This window comes from Tamandua tetradactyla, chromosome 1 (assembly GCF_023851605.1).
Source record: "Tamandua tetradactyla isolate mTamTet1 chromosome 1, mTamTet1.pri, whole genome shotgun sequence".
Taxonomy (NCBI): Eukaryota; Metazoa; Chordata; class Mammalia; order Pilosa; family Myrmecophagidae; genus Tamandua; species Tamandua tetradactyla.
Window position 1 is genome coordinate 147,533,420 of NC_135327.1, and position 21,940 is coordinate 147,555,359.

The 21,940-nt window shown below is 37.5% G+C and overlaps 1 protein-coding gene across 4 annotated transcripts in view; it reads right to left on the reverse strand.

Annotated features, from left to right (window-relative positions):
- The window catches only part of PNPLA8 (patatin like domain 8, phospholipase A2), an 85,552-nt gene that overhangs the window by 50,254 nt on the left and 13,358 nt on the right, over positions 1-21,940 (reverse strand). For all 4 annotated transcript variants that reach the window (XR_013178513.1, XM_077167600.1, XM_077167534.1 and 1 more), the window contains exons 2-3: positions 4,784-5,969; positions 4,478-4,627 (exon numbers count right to left, since the gene is read on the reverse strand). Coding sequence is in view for 3 of the 4 variants with exons in the window: in XM_077167600.1 (XP_077023715.1) it covers positions 4,478-4,627; positions 4,784-5,875 (1,242 nt within the window). In the remaining variant the exon portion in view is untranslated. The remainder of the gene's footprint in view (positions 1-4,477; positions 4,628-4,783; positions 5,970-21,940) is intronic.

Genomic DNA, 21,940 nt, shown 5'->3' on the forward strand with positions numbered 1-21,940 from the left:
AAACATTTTTCTTCGCAGGTAAACTGATTCTCAAATGTATATGGAATTATAGCAAGTCAAGAATAACCAAATCAAATTCTTGATATTCTCACAAGCAATGTGGACAACCAAAGCTATAGGCTGAGCCCCCAGTCTTGGGGTTTGTTCATATGAAACTTAATTCCAAAAAGGATAGGTCAAGCCTACTTAAAATTAGGCCTAAGAGTCACCCCCAAGAGAACCTCTTTTGTTCCTCAGATATGGCCTCTCTCTCTCCAGCCAACACAACAAACAAACTCACCACTCTCCCCCTGTCTACGTGGGACATGACTCCCAGGGATGTAGACCTTCCTGGCAATGTGGGACAGAAATCCTAGAATGAGCTGAGACTCAGCATGAAGGGATTGAGAAAAACCCTAGAATGAGCTGAGACTCAGCATCAAGGGATTGAGAAAACCTTCTTGACCAAAACGGGGAAGAGTGAAATGAGACAAAGCATCAATGGCTGAGAGATTCCAAACAGAGTCGAGAGGTTATCCTGGAGGTTATTCTTACGCATTAAGCAGATATCACCTTGTTATCCAAGATGTAAAGGAGAGGCTGGAGGGAACTGCCTGAAAATGTAGAGCTGTATTCCACCAACCATATTTCTTGAAGATGAATGTATAATAATATAGCTTTCACAATGTGCTATGTATAAACCTTGTGTCTGATGCTCCTTTTATCTATCTTGTCAACAGACAAGTAGAACATATGGAACAAAAATAAATAATAGTGGGAACAAATGTTAAAATAAATTTAGTTTGAAATGCTAGTGATCAATGAAAAGAAGGGGTAAGGGATATGGCATGCATAAATTTTTTTCTGTTTTCATTTTATTTATTTTTCTGAATAGCTGCAAATGTTCCAAAAAATGATCATGATGATGAATATGCAACTATGTGATGATATTGTGAATTACTGATTATATATGTAGAATGGAATGATCAAAATAGGAATGTTTGCGTTTGGTGTTTTTGGTATTTAAAAAAATAAAACAAAAATTATCAGAAAAAAGAATAACTAAATCAATATTAGGAGGAAGAATCAAGTTTGAAGATTACAGTACCAGATAGAAACTTATTATAAAGCTACAATAATTTAGACAGTGTAGCACTGGTGCAAGGATAGAGGAATACACCAATGCAACAGAATACAGTGTATAAAATACACCCAATAAATGGTGCTGGGTCCACAGGATATGTGTATTAAAAAATAAAAGCATCACTCCTAATTCACATGGTACAACGAAATCTATTCCAGATGGATACTAAGTATGAGTGTAAAAGGTAAAACAATAATAAAGTTTTAGAAAAAATATACAAAAATATTCTTATAGCATTAAGATTTCTTAAATAGGACATGAAGTGAGAACCACAAAGGAAAATACTTATCAACTGGCCTATGTTAAAATTAATACCTGTTCAACAAAAATCAACAGAAAGGGTGAAAAGGTAAGACACAGAATGGGAGAATATACTTGCAAGACATATATATGCCCAAAGATTCATACCCAGAATATATAAAGAACTTCTATAATTCAATAAGGTCAAGTCAATGGAAAATGAGCAAGACTTGGAATGGGCTCACAAAGGAAGTATGCAAACAGCCAATAAATAATAGGAAAGGTGTTCAACTTCATAGTTACAAGAGTAGTACAAATTAAACCAACAATTTAATATCACTAAACATACAACAAAATGGCTAAAATGGAAAACATAAAAAATACCAAGTACTGAAGAAGACATGGACAACGAGAAGGCTCATGACTTCTGAAGTATAAATTGGTATCTCAATACTTTGCAAAAACATTTGGCAGTATCGACTAAAGATGAATATACGCATACTGTATGACCAACAATACTACTCTTAAGTTCATATTCAAAAGAAATAAAGACACGTTTTTCAAAAGACACATTCTAGAATATTCATTGGAGCATTATGAATTACCAAATGTCCACTGGCAGTAGAACGGATAAATACATTGTGGTATATTCACATCATGGAATATACAACAATGAAAACAAATTTTCTACACTACAACCAACAATATAGATGATCCTCAAAAACATACTGTTGATTAAAAAAGAAACAGACAAAAGCGCATGTGATTAAAAAAGAAACAGACAAGAGCACATGCTGTATCATTCCATTTACAAACATACAGAAAGAGGCAAAACTAATCTATGCTGCCAGAAATCAGTAAAATCAGTTAACCTTTTTGGGGATACTAACTTTAAGTAGCCATAAGTAAGGTTTTTGGATGTTTTGTTAATATTCTATTTCTTACTTTTGGTGGTGGTTATATAGATGTGTTCAGCTTGTGAAAAGTTATGGTGCTGTATACTTTTGATAAGTGCACTTTTCTGCAAATCATGCTTTTATAAAAAGTTTAAAAAAAACACAAAGAACACATGAACTAGAGCTTGAAGGGCCCCTACTAGTCAAAGTTATACTACTCGTGTAATGGTAAGTTTAGTATGGGGGGGGGGGGGAAGATTATAGAAACAAGCTTATTATATGAAAAACTGAGTTCATAATCATAACCAAGAAAAATAAAAAAGGCATAACCAATTCATGTCACCACTTGAGGAAGCCATTAAAGAAATTCATTTCTTTGAAAATTGGTAACTAATTGCCTTTGTCATAAATTTACCTTTAGAGTAACCAAATAGTGCCAGCTGGTGAAAAAAAGCTGTACTGTACAGAACAATGCAATTAAAATTTAGAAGGAGAAAAAGAGAATTAGAAATTCATCATTCTGCAACACTAATGAAATGATTCATTCTGTAAAGGATTTGGCCAATGGTGATTGGAAAGTGGAAACTGGACATTCACAGAGTATCAGAGAACACTATTCAGATTACCTAGTAAGCTACATGCTTGAAAATAATGAAAAATTTAGATAGGAAAGTTAACATGAAAGTGTACAAACTGACATGTCTTGGGCAATGTATATGCCATACATTATTTAGGCCAAAGGTGAGAACTTTTTTCAGACTATCTAGATTTTCATTCAAAATTAATTTAAATATATATATATTCCTATATCATGCTTCTCCTTACTAGTTAAGAGTTCCTAGATTTGGGATTGGTTATGTGACATAAGAGCCTTCAAAGTTTCTATTAGCAGTATTGTTTACAGTAGTCTAAAATTTTGAAAATTACCCAAATGTCCATAGTGAGAAAACTGAGTAAATAAAAGCAACGAGAATAAATGATCTGTAACTACTCACAGCAACATGAATGATTCCTACCAACACAATGTTGCGTGAAAGAAGTCAATCATACAACAGTTTATATAGTGTACAAAAACAGACAAAACTAATCTATGACTACCCTTTTAGGGGATAGTAACTAGAAGGAGCACAAGGGAAACTTCTGTGTTGCTAGTAATGTTCTATTTACTCATTTGGGAGCAGGTTACACGGATATGTTCAGTTTGTGAAAATTCATTGGATTTTATACTTAGCTGTACATATATTAAAGTTTTTAGATGTTCTATAAAGTAATTCTAGTTTAGATCTTAGCTTTCAGTTATTACACTGTAATGTGACATATATTTAAAAGCACATGTATATTTGAAAAACTCATCTTTTAGGTAAGAGATTCTATAAATACAAAAGATCATCCCAACTTTTATCAACATGAAATCCTTCACAATATAAAATTAAGAATGGCACAGATGTAGAACATTTTTCAGCAAGGTCAAAGAGTGGAATAAATGTAAACTAAGTTAACTTGAAATTTCCTGAATTGGAAGCTGAAAATAAGTACTAAGATAGTTCCAATGAGACTCTAACAACATCTAGTCATTATACTATCTTTTCAAACAGTTCATTAAATAAAACATTACAAAATAATCTTAAGAGTATAGATTTAAAGACACCAAACCATATTATTCATATATTACAACCTTTCTCTGAAAAGAAGCTATTTAAATGGGTCTAAATTATTCTCACTACTTTATATTTGAGAAAACCAAGGCAAAGAAAAGTTAAGTGCTTTACTTAATAAGATTATCAAATCAATTATCAATAAGTTTTTAGATGTTCAATTATAAAAGACCATGAAATAAAATCTAGCAGTGGTTTTGCTTATGAATTGTATTTTCTATCTTAAAAGCAGGGTTGCATACTGTAAATATATACATTGCATTTAAGAAAAATTTGACAACTGCTGGATAATCTAATACACTCACATTTATTTTCCATTTTATAAATGTTTAATCTCAAAGAACAGATATTAGTAATAATAGCATAATTTATATCAGAATAAAAGGAAACAATTGGCATAATTTATATCAGAATGGGGCAAGTACTGAATATAGAATAGATCCACGCATGATAAAAACCAAAAAAATTAAATAAAAAAATAAAGGTCTTGCCTTCTCCATTGTAGAGAGCTTATTAGTATTTGTATTTCAAGACAAAATCAGATTAAATCAATTTGAAATTACCTTGACAGCCACTCCTTTTCCTTCAGGAAATTCTAGAAGATGAAAAGTCAGTTCTTCAACCCTATTGATGCAGAGCTTTGGATGAGTTGTTCTCCTTAATGCTTGAACTAATGCTCGAGTTCTGTTATCAATACTCACTCTTGCAATAATCTACAAAGATATATTCAATATATATGATTTGGAATATGAAACTCTTTTGGCAATACAAACAAACGACTAAGGTTTCAGGTCCTTTTAGGAGATGAAACATATTATAAATTTGACAAAAAGTAATACAACTTAAATTCACAATGAATGATGACTTGCCTTTTCTCTCTGAAGAGATAAATGCTTTTTCTCTTCCGCAATTTTTTCTTTGCTGATATCCTGCTCATCTTTCACAGCTTCTTCCTGGTCATCTGACAGAGTTTTTGAATTATACTTTAATTTGGGAACAAGTCCACCAATGTAACCACCTACTAAGGCTTGTACACCTTCAGTGGGATGAGAAAGAAAGTTAGTAATGCTTTGTTTACCAGAAACTGGGAGAACCTTAGATGTCTCACTGTGATCTTCAGGCTCCTTGACAGTATCTAAAGAAGATTCTGAGCCTGGCCTCTTGTTGGTCTCGATATCAGGAACTGGAGAACTGAATTTCCCATCTTCATCAGTCTTTATACCTTCAAGTTCTGATTTATCCTGGAAATGTTTATCTTCTGATTGATCTTGGAAATGTTTACTTTCCTTCTTCTGAGCCATTTTTTCTTCACGTTTAAAATATGAATTAATATGGGTTGATAAAAAATTGAATGACTCTCCAAATTTTGTAGTTACACTACTTGTAGAATGAAAAAGGCTTTGTTTACCTATATCCTCGTCTTTATCTATGACGTGACTTTTATCTTGTGGAAAAGAACTCTTTTCTGTTGACTTGTCACTATAGTTTTTCAGAGTTACGATGGCTTGTTTAATGTTTTTCTGTTTTAACCAGCTGCTATCTATTATTTTTTTTAATATTCCATAACTTGGTTTAAATTTCGTTAAATGTGAAGTCATTTCATTCTGTTTGCCAAAAACAGCCTTTGAAACAGAGTGCAAAGTACTTTTAATACGGGACATACGAATGCTCACTTTCGTAAGTCCCTTAGGAGTAGAAGTGCTAAGTTTCAAAACTCCAATATGTAGCCCATGGTTACTTGGACAGTAACAGTGCTTACTCCAAGAACACGCTTCACTTCTGGTCCATTTACAGCTTATTTTGTCTGAATGAAAGCCCCTTTGTAGATAGATGTGGCTTATCCTCCAGTAATGTTCAGGTGAGCACAGGAAATGCAGATGCTTGCTTCTCTGCTTCCCACAAAGACTTCTTGTATTACTAAGGAGGTAAATATATAGATCTATAGTGAAATTAATAGACATAACGTAAAAGTTATTTCTTTTCTATATGTTATGACTTTCTCTCACTTCACTCCTGAATGCTTCATTTTAAATATGCCATAATTCATGGTCTTACCTGAAACGGCAAGAAAAAAGATATTAGGATTCAAGGTAAAACTGAAACCAGATATAAGATAAAAACGCACAAATATATGAAGTAAACACAGTAACATGTCTCGAAAGAAGACAAAATAATATATTTTTACCATGGGTGATAAAAATTTCATTTTAAGCTAATACAGAAAAATTCACATTTCAACATAGAAGTCAATGAAAAACAAACTGAGTAGGATATTTCACTAGAACTAATTTGGGAAGGTTTCCCAAGATACATATTTTCCTACAACATATAATTTAATATGCAATTTAGATATTATGCCATTTCTATTCCTTAATGTTAAATTCTTGATTAGGTAATGTGATGTTAGATTTTTAAGCTCCTTGAAGGCAAGAATCGGGTCTTGTACTTTACTCACTACAAAGCATATAGCAGCTAGAGCTAATGCAACAGAGATAAATAGAATATTAAGAAACTTTCTGCCTAGAGCTAGAGATAGCTGTGTGAGGAGAGATTTCACTAGCTAAGTACTCATGAAATCAAAGAAGGCAGACTAAAATAAACCATGTGCAGCATCTAATAAAGATAACCAAAATATAAAAAGAACACTTAACAATAGGAAAAGAAAGAACCCAATAGACAAAGGACATAAATATGCAAGTCACAGAAATACAACAGTAAAATTATGAAAACATGTTTCACCACATCAAAGAAAAATGCCGATGAAAATATAATCTTTTGTACTTTCCATAGGCAAAAAAGTAAATGGTTGATGATATGCAGTGTTTACAGTGGGTGAGGAAATGGGACACAGAAGCTATCTGCCAGTATCTAATGAGATTTCAAATGCCATTTATCAAAAATTTAAATGCACATATTCTTTGATAAGCAATTCTGGGATTTCGAAGAATTTATCCTAAAGAAATACTTGCACAAGAACACATGGAATAAATCCATTCATTCTCTGAAGCACTGCATGAACCACTGGAAAAACCTTACGTGCCTTTTTGGCAAAGGATGGCCAAGGAAATGATACATATAATGGAATGAGTTACCATATAATATTATTTAGCAATTAAAAGGAACTAGATGGAGACTTCTGGGAAGATAGCCAAATAGAGTGGCTCGAGATGAGCCCTGCTCCACAGAAAATTAGAGAAGGGACAGAAGGGCGACTGAGGTGGTGATTCAGGAGTGCAGCTGACCTGAGAGAGCCTTCTGCACCACATGTGACAGTCCTGGCTGCAGAGGCTGAGGAACTGTGAGGCAGAAAGATGGAGCCTGGGGCAGAGGTGCGGAGCCCGTGGGAGTGCACAGACAGGAGCCCCGGACTAGTAGATAAGCCAGACTGCGTTCCTTGGGCACACTACCCTCACCAGGGAAGCCTCCTGACCGGTGACTCATCCCACACCCCACGCACCCAAACCCCATCACCCACTCCCATTCCCCACATTCCAGATGTCCCCACCCCACCAGCCTCCAGTGCACGTACCTGCCACACACCCCACCCCAAGTGCAGCCCAACCTACCACTCTTGCAATGCTCCTGAGCACTAACTCCCCCTCCCTGTTTCTGCGAGGCTGTTGCCAGCGCGTAAAGGCTACTGGCACTAACTCCATACCTAGGCTACCCCTGCTCCCTGCCATAGTGTCACACAGCCTCACCCCGTCCCCATTCCCCACACCCAGCCCGAGCTCTGTGCATCAGTTTATGGCACTACTAGGCCCACACATGCCCACAGGCCCTCAATTACTTCATTCAGCTCTGGCAACCACACTTTACAGCATGCCTAGAACTGCATGCTCTCAGCCCCACTTCCCAGCTCTGAGAAAGTGCTGACTTGCACACCAGTTCACATCTGCCCCCAATACACGAAGGCATAATTCCAACCTGCTGCCACAGCTCTACGCGTGTACACAAAGGACCCTGTGCCCTTAGACCACCACATACCAGGGTTAAGTGCCCCCCCCCCCCCCAGACCAGTGCACCCGCATAGCTACATCCTCCCTGGCTGCTGGGTGCCCATGTTCACAAGCATTAGTGTAACATCCCCAACAATGCCTATAACTGCCCTAAACAAATCAACGTACTGAGTGCCCAACCCCATACCCTGCTCCCTGCTGTACAACCATCCTACAAACACAAGGCCTTAGAATACTGAAAGAAATCAATTCCCAAAGTAAATCAATCAACATAATTACATGCCACAAAGACAACAGAAGATCACTTAGCACATCACAATGCACACAGATATAGCCCAGCCTAATGACCAAATTAAAACGCCAGAGGAGACATTAACGTTAGAATAACTAATCAAAGATGTTCATACAACTCTACTTAATAAAATAAGTGGGACAGCAATGTACATAAAGGAGATCAAGAAGATAATAGAAGAGCATAAAGAGGAATTTGAAAGAATAAATAGAAAAACAGTAGATATCACAGAGATTTAAGACTCTGTTGACCAAATAAAATACTTACTAGAGGCACACAACACCAAATTTGAAGAGACAGAAGAAAGAATAAGTGCTATAGAGAACAGGATAAATGACTTCAAAGACTAAAAAGCGCAAATGGCAAAAAAGATGGGTAAAATTGAATTGGATCTCAAGGAAATGATAGGCATAACAAAGTGCACAAATGTAAGAATCATTGGTGTCCCGGAGGAGAAGAGAGGAATAAAAGGTAAGGAAGAACAGTTGCAGACATAATGGGGGAAACTTCTCAACCCTCATAAAGGACATAAATATACAAGTCAAAGAAGCCCAACATACTCCAAATAGAATAAATCCAAACAGGCCTTCCCCAAGACACATACTAATCAGTCTATCAAATGTTGAGGAGAAGAAGAAAATTCCAAAAGCGTCAAGAGAAAAACAATCTACTACATACATGGGAAACCAAATAAGACTGAGTTCAGACTATTCAACTAGCACCCTGGAGGCAAGAAGGCAGTGGTATGATGTATTAGAGATCCTGAAAGAGAAAGACTTCCAGCAAAGAATACCACCCAGCCAAACTGTCCTTCAAAACTGAGGGAGAGATTAAAGTTTTCACAGGCAAAAAAGTCCTGAAAGAATTTGTCAACAAGAGACTGGCATTACAAGAAATACTAAAAGGAGTTCTGCCGCTGAAAAAAGAAGACAGGAGAGGGAGGTCTGGAGGAGGGCACAGAATTGAAGAGTACCACTAAGGGTAATTTAAAGAATATAAAGAGAAAGAAGGAAAAGAATATATAGATCTGACAAATAAAAAAGATAAGATGGTGGAATCCATAAAAGACTTTTCAGTAATAATTCTGAATGTTAATGGATTAAATTTACCAATTAAAAGATACAGATTGGCAGAATGGATTAAGAAACATAATGAGCTACATGCTGCTTCCAAGAGACTCATTTAGATACAAGGATACAAATAGACTGAAAGTGAAAGGATGGAAAAAGATTTTCCACACAAGTTGTAACCAAAAGAAAGCAGGAGTAGCTATACTAATATCGGACAAAACAGACTTTAAATGCAAAGACATAAGAGACACAGAAGGACCCAGTATACTAATTAAAGGGTCAATTCACCAAGAACACATAACAATCATAAATGCTTATGCTCCCAATCAAAGAGCTCCAAAATACAAGAGACAGACATTGGCAAAACCGAAGGGAGCAACAGACATTTCAATAATAATAGTAGGAGACTTCAACACATCACTCTCCTCCATAGATAGAACAACCAGACAGAAGATCAACAAGGAAAGAGAGAAGTTAAAGAACTTGAAAAATGAATTAGAACTAATAGACATATATAGGTCATTGCACTCCAAAGCACAAAGATATTCATTCTTCTCTAGTGCTCGTGGAACATTCTCCAGGATAGATCATATGCTGGGGCCCAAAACAAGTCTTCATAAATTTAAAAACACTGAAATTATTCAAAGCACTTTCTCTGATCACAATGGAATGAAGCTGGATCTCAATAACCACCAAAGAACGAGAACATGCACAAATATATGGAGATTACATAATACACTCTTAACCAGTGGTTCAAGAAGAAATTGCTAGAGAAATCAGCAGTTATCTGTAGATGAATGAAAATGAGAATACAACTCATCAGAACTTATCGGATGCAGCAAAGGCTGTGCTGAGAGGGAAATTTATTGCCCTAAATGCCTATATTAAAACACAAGAAAGAGGGTGGGCCAAGTGGCTCAGCAGGCAGAGTTCTTGCCTGCCATGCCGGAGACCTGGGTTCAATTCCCAGTGCCACCCATGCAAAAAAAAAAAAAACAAGAAAGAGCAAAAATTGAGGACTTAGCACACCTGGGAGAACTTGGGAAAGAACAGCAAACTAACCCCAAAGCAAATACAAGAAGAGAAATACAAAGATTAAAGCAGAGACAAATGAATGGGAGAACAAAAGAACAATAAAAAGAATCAATAAAATCAAAAGTTGGTTATTTAAGAAAAATCTATAAAATTGATGGGCCACTAGCAAGACCGACAAAGAAAAAGAGAAGATGCAAATAAAATCAGAAATGAGAAGGGGAGTGTTACCACAGACCCTGAAGAAATAAAATAAATCATAAGAAGATACTATGGCAAGTAAACACCAATAAACTAGACAACTCAGATGAAATGGACAAATTCCTGGAGCTACACATACAAGCTACAATGACTCAGGAAGAAAGAGAAGATCTCAACAAACCAATCACAAGTAAAGAGATTTAATCAGTCATCAAAAATCTTCCTACAAAGAAAACCCCAGGGCCAGATGGCTTCACAGGGGAATTTTATCAAACATTCCAAAAAGAACTAACACTAATCCTGCTCAAACTTTTCCAAACACTGAGGAAAAAGGAACCCTAATTAAATCATTTTATGAAGCTAATATCATTTTAATACCAAAACCAGGTAAAGATGCTATCAGAAAGGAAAACTACAAGCCAATCTCCTAATAAACATAGATGCAAAAATTATCAATAAAATATTAGTAAATCGAATTCAACAACACATTAAAAGAATTATACACCATGACCAAGTGGGGTTTATACCAGGAATGCAAGGAGAAAATCAATTAATGAATATAGCACATCAAGAAATTGAAAGGGAAAAAGCACATGATCATCTCAATTGATACTGAAAAAGCATTCAACAGAATTCAGCATCCTTTTCTGATAAAGACACTCCAAAAGATAGGAATCAAAGGAAACTACCTCAATATGACAAAGGAATATAGGAAAAACTGATAGCCAGCATCATACTCATGGAGAGAGACTGAAAGCTTTCCCTGTAAGATCAGGAACAAGACAAGGGTGCCCACTGTCACCACTATTATTCAACATTGTGCTAGAAGTTCTAGCTAGAGCAATCAGGCAGAAAAAGAAATAAAAGGTATCCAATTTGGAAAGGAAGAAGTAAACTCTCACTATTTGCAGATGATATGATACTATACTTGGAAGATACTAAGAAATCTACAGCAAAGTTACCTGAGCTAATAAACAGATTCAGCAATTTGGCAGGATATAAAATTAATGTGCAAAAATCAGTAACATTTCTATACACAAGCAATAACCTAACTGAGGAGTCAGTTTAAAGAAACAATTCCATTCAAAATAGCAACTAAAAGAATCAAGTACTTAGGAATGAACTTAACTAGGGATGTAAAGGACTTGTACACAGAAAACTACATAGCATTGCTAAAAGAGATCTAAATAAGTGGAAAGACATTCCCTGCTCATGGACAGGAAGGCTAAATATAGTTAAGATGCCAATTCTATCCAAACTGATCTACAGATTCAACATAGTACTAATCAAAATTCCAACAACCTGTTTTGAAGATTTGGAAAAGCTAACTACCAAATTCATCTGAAGAAATCCCAAATAGCTCAAAGCATCCTAAAGAAGAACAAAGTGGGAGGATTAACACTCCCTGACTTTAAAACCTATTATAAAGCCACAGTGGTCAAAACAGCATGGTACAGGCACAAAGACAGAAGCACTGACCTACAGAATTGAATCAGGAGTGCAGAAATAAACCATCAAATCTACGGTCAACTGAATTTTGACAAGGCCCCCAAATCCTCTGAAATGTGACAAAATAGTCTTTTCAATAATTGGGCATGGAAGAACTGGATATCAATAGCCAAGAGAATAAAAGAGGACCCCTATCTTACACCCTACACAAAAATGAACTTAAAGTAGATCAAACACCTAAGTATAAGAACTAGCATCACAAAGCTTCTAGAACAAAATGTAGGGAAACATGTTCAAGACCTAGTAATAGGAGGTAGCGTCCTAAATTTTACACCCAAAGCACAAGCAACAACAGAAAAAAATGGATAAATGGGAGCTCCTCAAAATTAAATGCTTCTGCACTTCAAAAGGCTCTGTCAAAAAGGTGAAGGGACAGCCAACTCAATGGGAGAAAAATTTGGAAATCACATATCGGACAAAGGTTTGATTTCCTGTACAGAGAAGTCATACAACTCAACAACAAAAGAACAAACAACCCAATTATAAAATGGGCTAAAGATATGAATAGGCATTTTTCTGAAGATCAAATGCAGATGGCTCAAAAGCACATGAGGACATGCTCATTTCACTGGCTATAAGAGAAATGCAGATTAAGACTACAGTGAGATATCACCTCACATCTATAAGAATGGCTGCTATTAAACAAACAGGAAACTATAAATATTGAAGAGGATGTAAAGGAATTGGGACACTTATGTACTGCTGGTGGGAATTATAATGGTGCAGCAACTATGAAAGACTGTTTGGTGGTTCCTTAGGAAACTAAATATGGAGTTGCTCTATTACCCAGCAATAGCACTACTTGTGCTATTGTACTATTATTGCTGCTTTTCAGAAGTTCTGAAAGCAACGACACAAAGAGGCATTTGCACACCAATCTTCATAGCAACATTAATCACAATCACCAAAACACAGAAACAAACCAAATGCCCATCAACAGTCAAGTGAATTAACAAAATGTGATACATACATACAATGGAATATGTTCTAGTTTGCTAGCCCCCGGAATGCAATACAGCAGAAACAAAATGGCTTTTAAAAAGGGGAATTTAGCCCTCCTCTTCCTCTTTCTCCGCCCGCGCTCCCGCTGTCATCTAGCCCTCCTCTTTCCCCTTCTCCGCCGGCGCTCCCGCTGCCATCTAGCCCTCTTCTTCCCCCTTCTCTGCCGGTGCTCCTGCCACCAGGTTGCCCTTCTCTTTCCCCAACTGCTTCGGCGGCTCTCCATCCGCCATCTTGTCCTTCCCTTTCTCCTCCTACTCCAGCGGCTCTACAACCACCACCGTGCCCTCTTCCGCCTTCACCGGCTCCTCTGCCACCGTCCTCGACAGCCTTGCCATCCTCACCTTTCCTCCTTCAGAACAGCTACAAGGGGAGTAGAAAAGATACAAAACAGCTCCCGGAGCCACAACAGGAGATCAAAAAGACAGCGTACCCCATACTGGAACGGCTGACTGGCCAGGAGAACCCACTCTGGTGAGATCGTCGAGGGGCATGGGCTTCCCCGGGTGGGGTGGCAAGCGGCCGGAGTCCCTCCCCTCCTCCTTCCCGTGCCAGCTGGCAGAATTGGGCAGGCGGTCCTCTCAAGCCGTGGCAGCTGGCGCCCCCACCACGCACGGCCCCCTGGACCAACTGAGAGAATTGGATTGGAGGACCCCAGGCCGTGGAGAACGGTGACCGGGGGGGGTCCCTTCCAAGCACGTGAATCCCCGGTACAGCTGGGAACGGTGCACTCTCCCGGGACGCGGCGGCTGGTGCCCTTCCGCCACGCTTGGCGCCCCGGGCCGACTAGGAGATTCAGACGGGCGCTTTCCCGGGCTGCGGAGGCCGGTGACCCTCCCCGTGTTCGGACCCCCGGGCAGGCTGGTACTCTTCCAAGCCGCTTCAGCTGGCGAACCTCCCCCACAGCGAGAGTTTCCCAAAGTTAAAGGACCCACAGCACCTTTTACTGGTGGGACACGCAGACAAATGTGTGCCACGAGCACCACCTACTGGGCAGGATAAGAAAAACAGAACCCAGAGATTTCACAGAAAAATCTTTCAACCTGTTGGGTCCAACACCCAGGGAAATCTGACTAAATGCCCAGACATCAGCAGAAGATAACGGATCACGTTCAGAAAATTGAAAATATGGCCCAATCAAAGGAACAAACCAATAGTTCAAATGAGATACAGGAGCTGAGACAACTAATGCTGAATATACGAACAGAAATGGAAAACCTCTTCAAAAACGAAATCGATAAATTGAGGGAGGACATGAAGAAAACATGGGCTGAACAAAAAGAAGAAATAGAAAAATTGAAAAAACAAATCGCAGAACTTATGGAAGTGAAGGATAAAGTAGAAAAGATGGAAAAAACAATGGATACCTACAATGATAGATTTAAAGAGAAAGAAGATAGAATTAGTGATTTGGATGATGGAACACCTGAATTCCAAAAAGAAACAGAAACTATAGGGAAAATAATGGAAAAATTTGAACAGGGTATCAGGGAACTCAAGGACAATATGAACCGCACAAATATACGTGTTGTGGGTGTCCCAGAAGGAGAAGAGAAGGGAAAAGGAGGAGAAAACTAATGGAAGAAATTATCACTGAAAATTTCCCAACTCTTATGAAAGACCTAAAATTACAGATCCAAGAAGTGCAGTGCACCCCAAAGAGATCAGATCCAAATAGGCGTTCTCCAAGACACTTACTAGTTAGAATGTCAGAGGTCAAAGAGAAAGAGAGGATCTTGAAAGCAGCAAGAGAAAAACAATCCATCACATACAAGGGAAACCCAATAAGACTATGTGTAGATTTCTCAGCAGAAACCAAGGAAGTTAGAAGACAGTGGGATGATATATTTAAATTACTAAAAGAGACAAACTGCCAACCAAGACTCCTATATCCAGCAAAATTGTCCTTCAAAAATGAGGGAGAAATTAAAACATTCTCAGACAAAAAGTCACTGAGAGAATTTGTGACCAAGAGACCAGCTCTGCAAGAAATACTAAAGGGAGCACTAGAGTCAGATACGAAAAGACAGAAGAGAGAGGTATGGAGAAGAGTGTAGAAAGAAGGAAAGTCAGATATGATATATATAATACAAAAGGCAAAATGGTAGAGGAAAATATTATCCAAACAGTAATAACACTAAATGTTAATGGACTGAATTCCCCAATCAAAACAGGATCCTTCTATATGCTGTCTACAGGAAACACATCTTAGACCCAAAGATAAACATAGGTTGAAAGTGAAAGGTTGGGAAAAAGATATTTCATGCAAAAAACAACCAGAAAAGAGCAGGAGTGGCTATACTAATACCCAACAAATTAGACTTCAAATGTAAAACAGTTAAAAGAGACAAAGAAGGACACTATATACTAATAAAAGGAACAATTAAACAAGAAGACATAACAATCATAAATATCTATGCACCGAATCAAAATGCCCCAAAATACATAAGGAATACACTGCAAACACTGAAAAGGGAAATAGACACATATACCATAATAGTTGGAGACTTCAATTCACCACTCTCATCAATGGACAGAACATCTAGACAGAAATCAATAAAGAAATAGAGAATCTGAATATTACTATAAATGAGCTAGACTTAACAGACATTTATAGGACATTACACCCCACAACAGCAGGATACACCTTTTTCTCAAGTGCTCATGGATCATTCTCAAAGACAGATCATATGCTGGGTCACAAAGCAAGTCTTAACAAATTTAAAAAGATTGAAATCATACACAACACTTTCTCGGATCATAAAGGAATGAAGTTGGAAATCAATAATAGGCGGAGTGCCAGAAAATTCACAAATACGTGGAGGCTCAACAACACACTCTTAAACAACGAGTGGGTCAAAAAAGAAATTGCAAGAGAAATTAGTAAATACCTCGAGGCAAATGAAAATGAAAACACAACATATCAAAACTTATGGGACGGAGCAAAGGCAGTGCTAAGAGGGAAATTTATTGCCCTAAATGCCTATATCAGAAAAGAAGAAAAGGCAACAATACAGGAATTAATTGTCCACTTGGAAGAACTGGAGAAAGAACAGCAAACGAATCCCAAAGCAAGCAAAAGGAAAGAAATAACAAAGATTAGAGCAGAAATAAATGAAATTGAAAACATGAAAACAATAGAGAAAATCAATAAGACCAGAAGTTGGTTCTATGAGAAAATCAATAAGATTAATGGGCACTTAGCAAGATTGACAAAAAGAAGAAGAGAGAGGACACAAATAAATAAGATCAGAAATGGAAGAGGAGACATAACTACTGACCTCACAGAAATAAAGGAGGTAATAACAGGATACTATGAACAACTTTACGCTAATAAATACAACAATTTAGATGAAATGGACGGGTTCCTGGAAAGACATGATCAACCAACTTTGACTCAAGAAGAAATAGATGACCTCAACAAACCAATCACAAGTAAAGAAATTGAATCAGTCATTCAAAAGATTCCTAAAAAGAAAAGTCCAGGACCAGACGGCTTCACATGTGAATTCTATCAAACATTCCAGAGAGAATTAGTACCAACTCCCCTCAAACTCTTCAAAAAAATCGAAGTGGAGGGAAAACTACCTAATTCATTCTATGAAGCCAACATCACCCTTATACCAAAACCAGGAAAAGATATTACAAAAAAAGAAAACTACAGACCAATCTCTCTAATGAATATAGATGCAAAAATCCTCAATAAAATTCTAGCAAATCGTATCCAACAACACATTAAAAGAATTATACATCACGACCAACTAGGATTCATTCCAGGTATGCAAGGATGGTTCAACATAAGAAAATCAATTAATGTAATGCACCATATCAACAAATCAAAGCAGAAAAATCACATGATCATCTCAATTGATGCAGAGAAGGCATTTGACAAGATTCAACATCCTTTCCTGTTGAAAACACTTCGAAAGATAGGAATACAAGGGAACTTCCTTAAAATGATAGAGGGAATATATGAAAAACCCACAGCTAATATCATCCTCAATGGGGAAAAATTGAAAACTTTCCCCCTAAGATCAGGAACAAGACAAGGATGTCCATTATCACCACTATTATTCAACATCGTGTTGGAGGTTCTAGCCAGAGCAATTAGACAAGAAAAAGAAATACAAGGCATCAAAATTGGAAAGGAAGAAGTAAAACTATCACTGTTTGCAGATGATATGATACTATACGTCGAAAACCCGGAAAAATCCATAACAAAACTACTAGAGCTAATAAATGAGTACAGAAATGTAGCAGGTTACAAGATCAACATTCAAAAATCTGTATCATTTCTATACACTAGTAATGAACAAGCTGAGGGGGAAATCAAGAAACGAATCCCATTTACAATTGCAACTAAAAGAATAAAATACCTAGGAATAAATTTAACTAAAGAGACAAAAAACCTATATAAAGAAAACTACAAAAAACTGTTAAAAGAAATCACAGAAGACCTAAATAGATGGAAGGGCATACCGTGTTCATGGATTGGAAGACTAAATACAGTTAAGATGTCAATCCTACCTGAATTGATTTACAGATTCAATGCAATACCAATCAAAATCCCAACAACTTATTTTTCAGAAATAGAAAAACCAATAAGCAAATTTATCTGGAAGGGCAGGGTGCCCCGAATTGCTAAAAGTATCTTGAGGAAAAAAAACGAAGCTGGAGGTCTTATGCTGCCGGACTTTAAGGCATATTATGAAGCCACAGTGGTCAAAACAGCATGGTATTGGCATAAAGATAGATATATCGACCAATGGAATCGAATAGAGTGCTCAGATATAGACCCTCTCATCTATGGACATTTGATCTTTGATAAGGCAGTCAAGCCAACTCACCTGGGACAGAACAGTCTCTTCAATAAATGGTGCCTAGAGAACTGGATATCCATATGCAAAAGAATGGAAGAGGACCCGTATCTCACACCCTATACAAAAGTTAACTCAAAATGGATCAAAGATCTAAACATTAGGTCTAAGACCATAAAACAGTTAGAGGAAAATGTAGGGAGATATCTTATGAAACTTACAATTGGAGGCGGTTTTATGGACCTTAAACCTAAAGCAAGAGCACTGAAGAAGGAAATAAATAAATGGGAGCTCCTCAAAATTAAACACTTTTGTGCATCAAAGAACTTCATCAAGAAAGTAGAAAGACAGCCTACACAATGGGAGACAATATTTGAAAATGACATATAAGATAAAGGTCTAGTATCCAGAATTTATAAAGAGGTTGTCCAACTCAACAACAAAAAGACAGCCAACTCAATTACAAAATGGGAAAAAGACTTGAACAGATACCTATCAGAAGAGGAAATACAAATGGCCAAAAGGCACACGAAGAGATGCTCAATGTCCCTGGCCATTAGAGAAATGCAAATCAAAACCACAATGAGATATCATCTCACACCCACCAGAATGGCCATTATCAACAAAACAGAAAATGACAAGTGCTGGAGAGGATGCGGAGAAAGAGGCACACTTATCCACTGTTGGTGGGAATGTCAAATGGTGCAACCACTGTGGAAGGCAGTTTGGCGGTTCCTCAAAAAGCTGAATATAGAATTGCCATACGACGCAGCAACACCATTGCTGGGTATCTACTCAAAGGACTTAAGGGCAAAGACACCAACGGACATTTGCACACCAATGTTTATAGCAGTGTTATTTACAATTGCAAAGAAATGGAAACAGCCAAAATGTCCATCAACAGGCGAGTGGCTAAACAAACTGTGGTATATACATACGATGGAATATTATGCAGCTTTAAGACAGGATAAACTTATGAAGCATGTAATAACATGGATGGACCTAGAGAACATTATGCTGAGTGAGTTTAGCCAAAAACTAAAGGACAAATACTGTATGGTCCCACTGATGTGAACCGACATTCGAGAATAAACTTGGAATATGTCATTGGTAGCAGAGTCCAGCAGGAGTTAGAAACGGTAAGATAATGGGTAATTGGAGCTGAAGGGATACAGACTGTGCAACAGGACTAGATACAAAAACTCAAAAATGGGCAGCACAATAATACCTAATTGTAAAGTAATCATGTTAAAACACTGAATGAAGCTGCATCTGAGCTATAGGTTTTTGTGGTTTTTTTGTTTTGTTTTTGTTTTTTGTTTGTTTTGTTTGTTTGTTTTTGTCTGTCTGGTTGTTTGTCTTTTTTTTTACTATTATTATTACTTTTCTTTTTTTTCTCTATATTAACATTCTATATCTTTTTCTGTTGTGTTGCTAGTTCTTCTAAACTGATGCAAACGTACTAAGAAATGATGATCATGCATCTATGTGATGATGTTAAGAATTACTGATTGCATATGTAGAATGGTATGATTTCTAAATGTTGGGTTAACTTCTTTTTTTCCGTTAATTAATAAAAAAAAAAGGGGGGGGGATTTAATAAGCTGCTAGTTTACAGTTCTAAGGCTGAGAAAATGTCCCAATTTAAAACAAGTCTATAGAAATTTTCAATCAAAGGCATCCAGGGAAAGATACCCTGGTTCAAGAAGGCCGATGAGGTTCAGGGTTTCTCTCTCAAGTGAGAAGGCACACAGTGAACATAGTTAGGGCTTCTCTCTCAGCTGGAAGGGCATATGGTGAACACTACATCATCTGCTAGCTTTCTCTCCTGGCTTCGTGTTTCATGAAGCTCCCCAGGAGGCATTTTACTTCTTCATTTCCAAAGGTAGCTGGCTGGTGGTCTCTCTGCTTCGTGGTGCTGCAGCATTCTCTGCTCTCCGAATCTCCAGCTTTCTCCAAAATGTTTCCTTTTTTATAGGAGTCCAGTAAACCAATCAAGACCCACCCAGAACGTCTCCACATAATCCAGCTTAATAACCACTCTTGATTGAGTCACATCTCCAGAGACTGGTTCCACATTTGGCCAAATCCTCACATGGGTCAATATTCTCTGGGGTTTCCCTTCCTGGAAGCCCAGAATTTTCCAGAACATCAATTTCTGTTTTCTTTGTACCGAAGAGTTCAGTTCTCAGCCTCTCTCTTTTCTGTCGCATTTCACTATAAGCTGTGAGAAGCCAGGCTGCACTGTCCACATTTAATTTTGAAATCTCTTCTGCTAAATATCCAAGATCATGGCTTTTAAAATCTGCCTTCCAGCCAAAGCCACTCGTCAATTTTGCCAGATTATCTGCTATTTTAAAACACGGATCGCCTTCCTTCCAATTTGCAATAACACGTGCCTCCTTTCTGTCTAAGGCCTTATCAACGGTATTATTAGAGTCCACATTTCTACCAACAGTCGCTTCAAAGCATTCTAGGCCTTCTCTATCAGGTTCCTCACAACACCTCCAAAATCTTTCCCTTATCCATTTAAAAAGCCATTCCAAAATGTTTGGTATTTGCAAACTGCAGCAGTACCCTACTCTCCTTTGGTACCAAAATCTGTTCTAGTTTGCTAGCTGCCGGAATGCAATGTATCAGAAATGAAATGGCTTTTAAAAAGGGGAATTTAATAAATTGCTAGTTTACAGTTCTAAGGCTGAGAAAATGTTCCAATTAAAATAAGTCCATAGAAATGTCCAATCAAAGGCATCCAGGGAAAGATACTTTGGTTCAAGAAGGCTGATAAAGTTCAGGGTTTCTCTATCAAGTGAGAGGGCACATAGTGAACACAGTCAAGGCTTCTCTCTCAGCTGGAAGGGCACATGGCAAACACAATGTCATCTGCTAGCTTTCTCTCCTGGCTTCCTGTTTCATGAAGCTCCCTGGGAGGCGTTTTACTTTTTCATCTTCAAAGGTCGCTGGCTGGTAGACTCTCTGCTTCCTGGTGCTGCAACATTCTCTGCTCTGTCTGAATCTCTGGTTTTCTCCAAAATGTTTCCTGTTTTATAGGATTCCAGTAAACTAATCAAGATCCATCCAGAATGTCTCCGCATAAACCAGCTTAACAACCACTCTTGACTGAGTCACATCTCTAAAGAGATGACCTAATTACAAATTCAAGCATACAGTACTAAATAGGGATTAGAAGAAATGGCTGCCTTTACAAAATGGGATTAGGATTAAAACATGGCTTTTCTAGGGTACCTACATCTTTTTAAACCAGCACAGAATATCATGCAGCAGTAAAACAAAATGACTTCCTGAAGCACATGACAAGATGGATGAGCCTTGAGGACACAATGCTGGGTTAAATTAGCCAGACACAAAAGGATAAATACTATTTGATTCCATTTTTATGACCAGCATAAAGGTATAATCAAAGGCTTATAATACAAAATACAGGGAACTTAGAAATACATAGAAGCTAGAGACGGGTGAACAGTCGGCTAATAAGGTTGAACTCCAATGTAAGGGAATAGATAGGAGTGAAGGTGATTCTCTAGTGGGTCTACAAGTAATATTACCATATCAAAGGTGAACAAGATTAAAAGGGGTTGTATAGACCTATGTGTCCCACTGATTAACACTAGAAATATGAATTAGTTCTCACAAGAATTACTTCAAAGATATGATTCTTGTACAAAGAGTGTTTAAGTCCAGGGTACAGGGGGAAAACTGCTATTGCATGCTATGAGCTATGTTCAAAACGAGACCATTAGCACTACCACAGCAACCACAGAGGTGGGGTGAGGGACAAGAGTTAAAAGGAGGTTTAGATTTCCTATTTGGCAAGGGTGTGTTTATTGGTTTTCTTCCTCTTGGGAATAATGAAATTATCTAAAATAGAGAATGTTGAAAGACTGTGGACTTTGGGCCATCTACATGATGCTCGATGAATGCAGGTGGCTGAAGGATGCACTGACAGAGAAGTCGTTTGGTGAACGATGGTTATACTTATCAAAGAAGTTTATGCTGCTACAAAAAGGAACAAAGTTATGAGGCATGCAACAATGTGAATGAATATGTGGGACATTTGGTGAGATAAAATAAGCCAGAAACAAAAGAACAAGAATGATATGGTCACGTTTAGAAAATGCTTATAAGA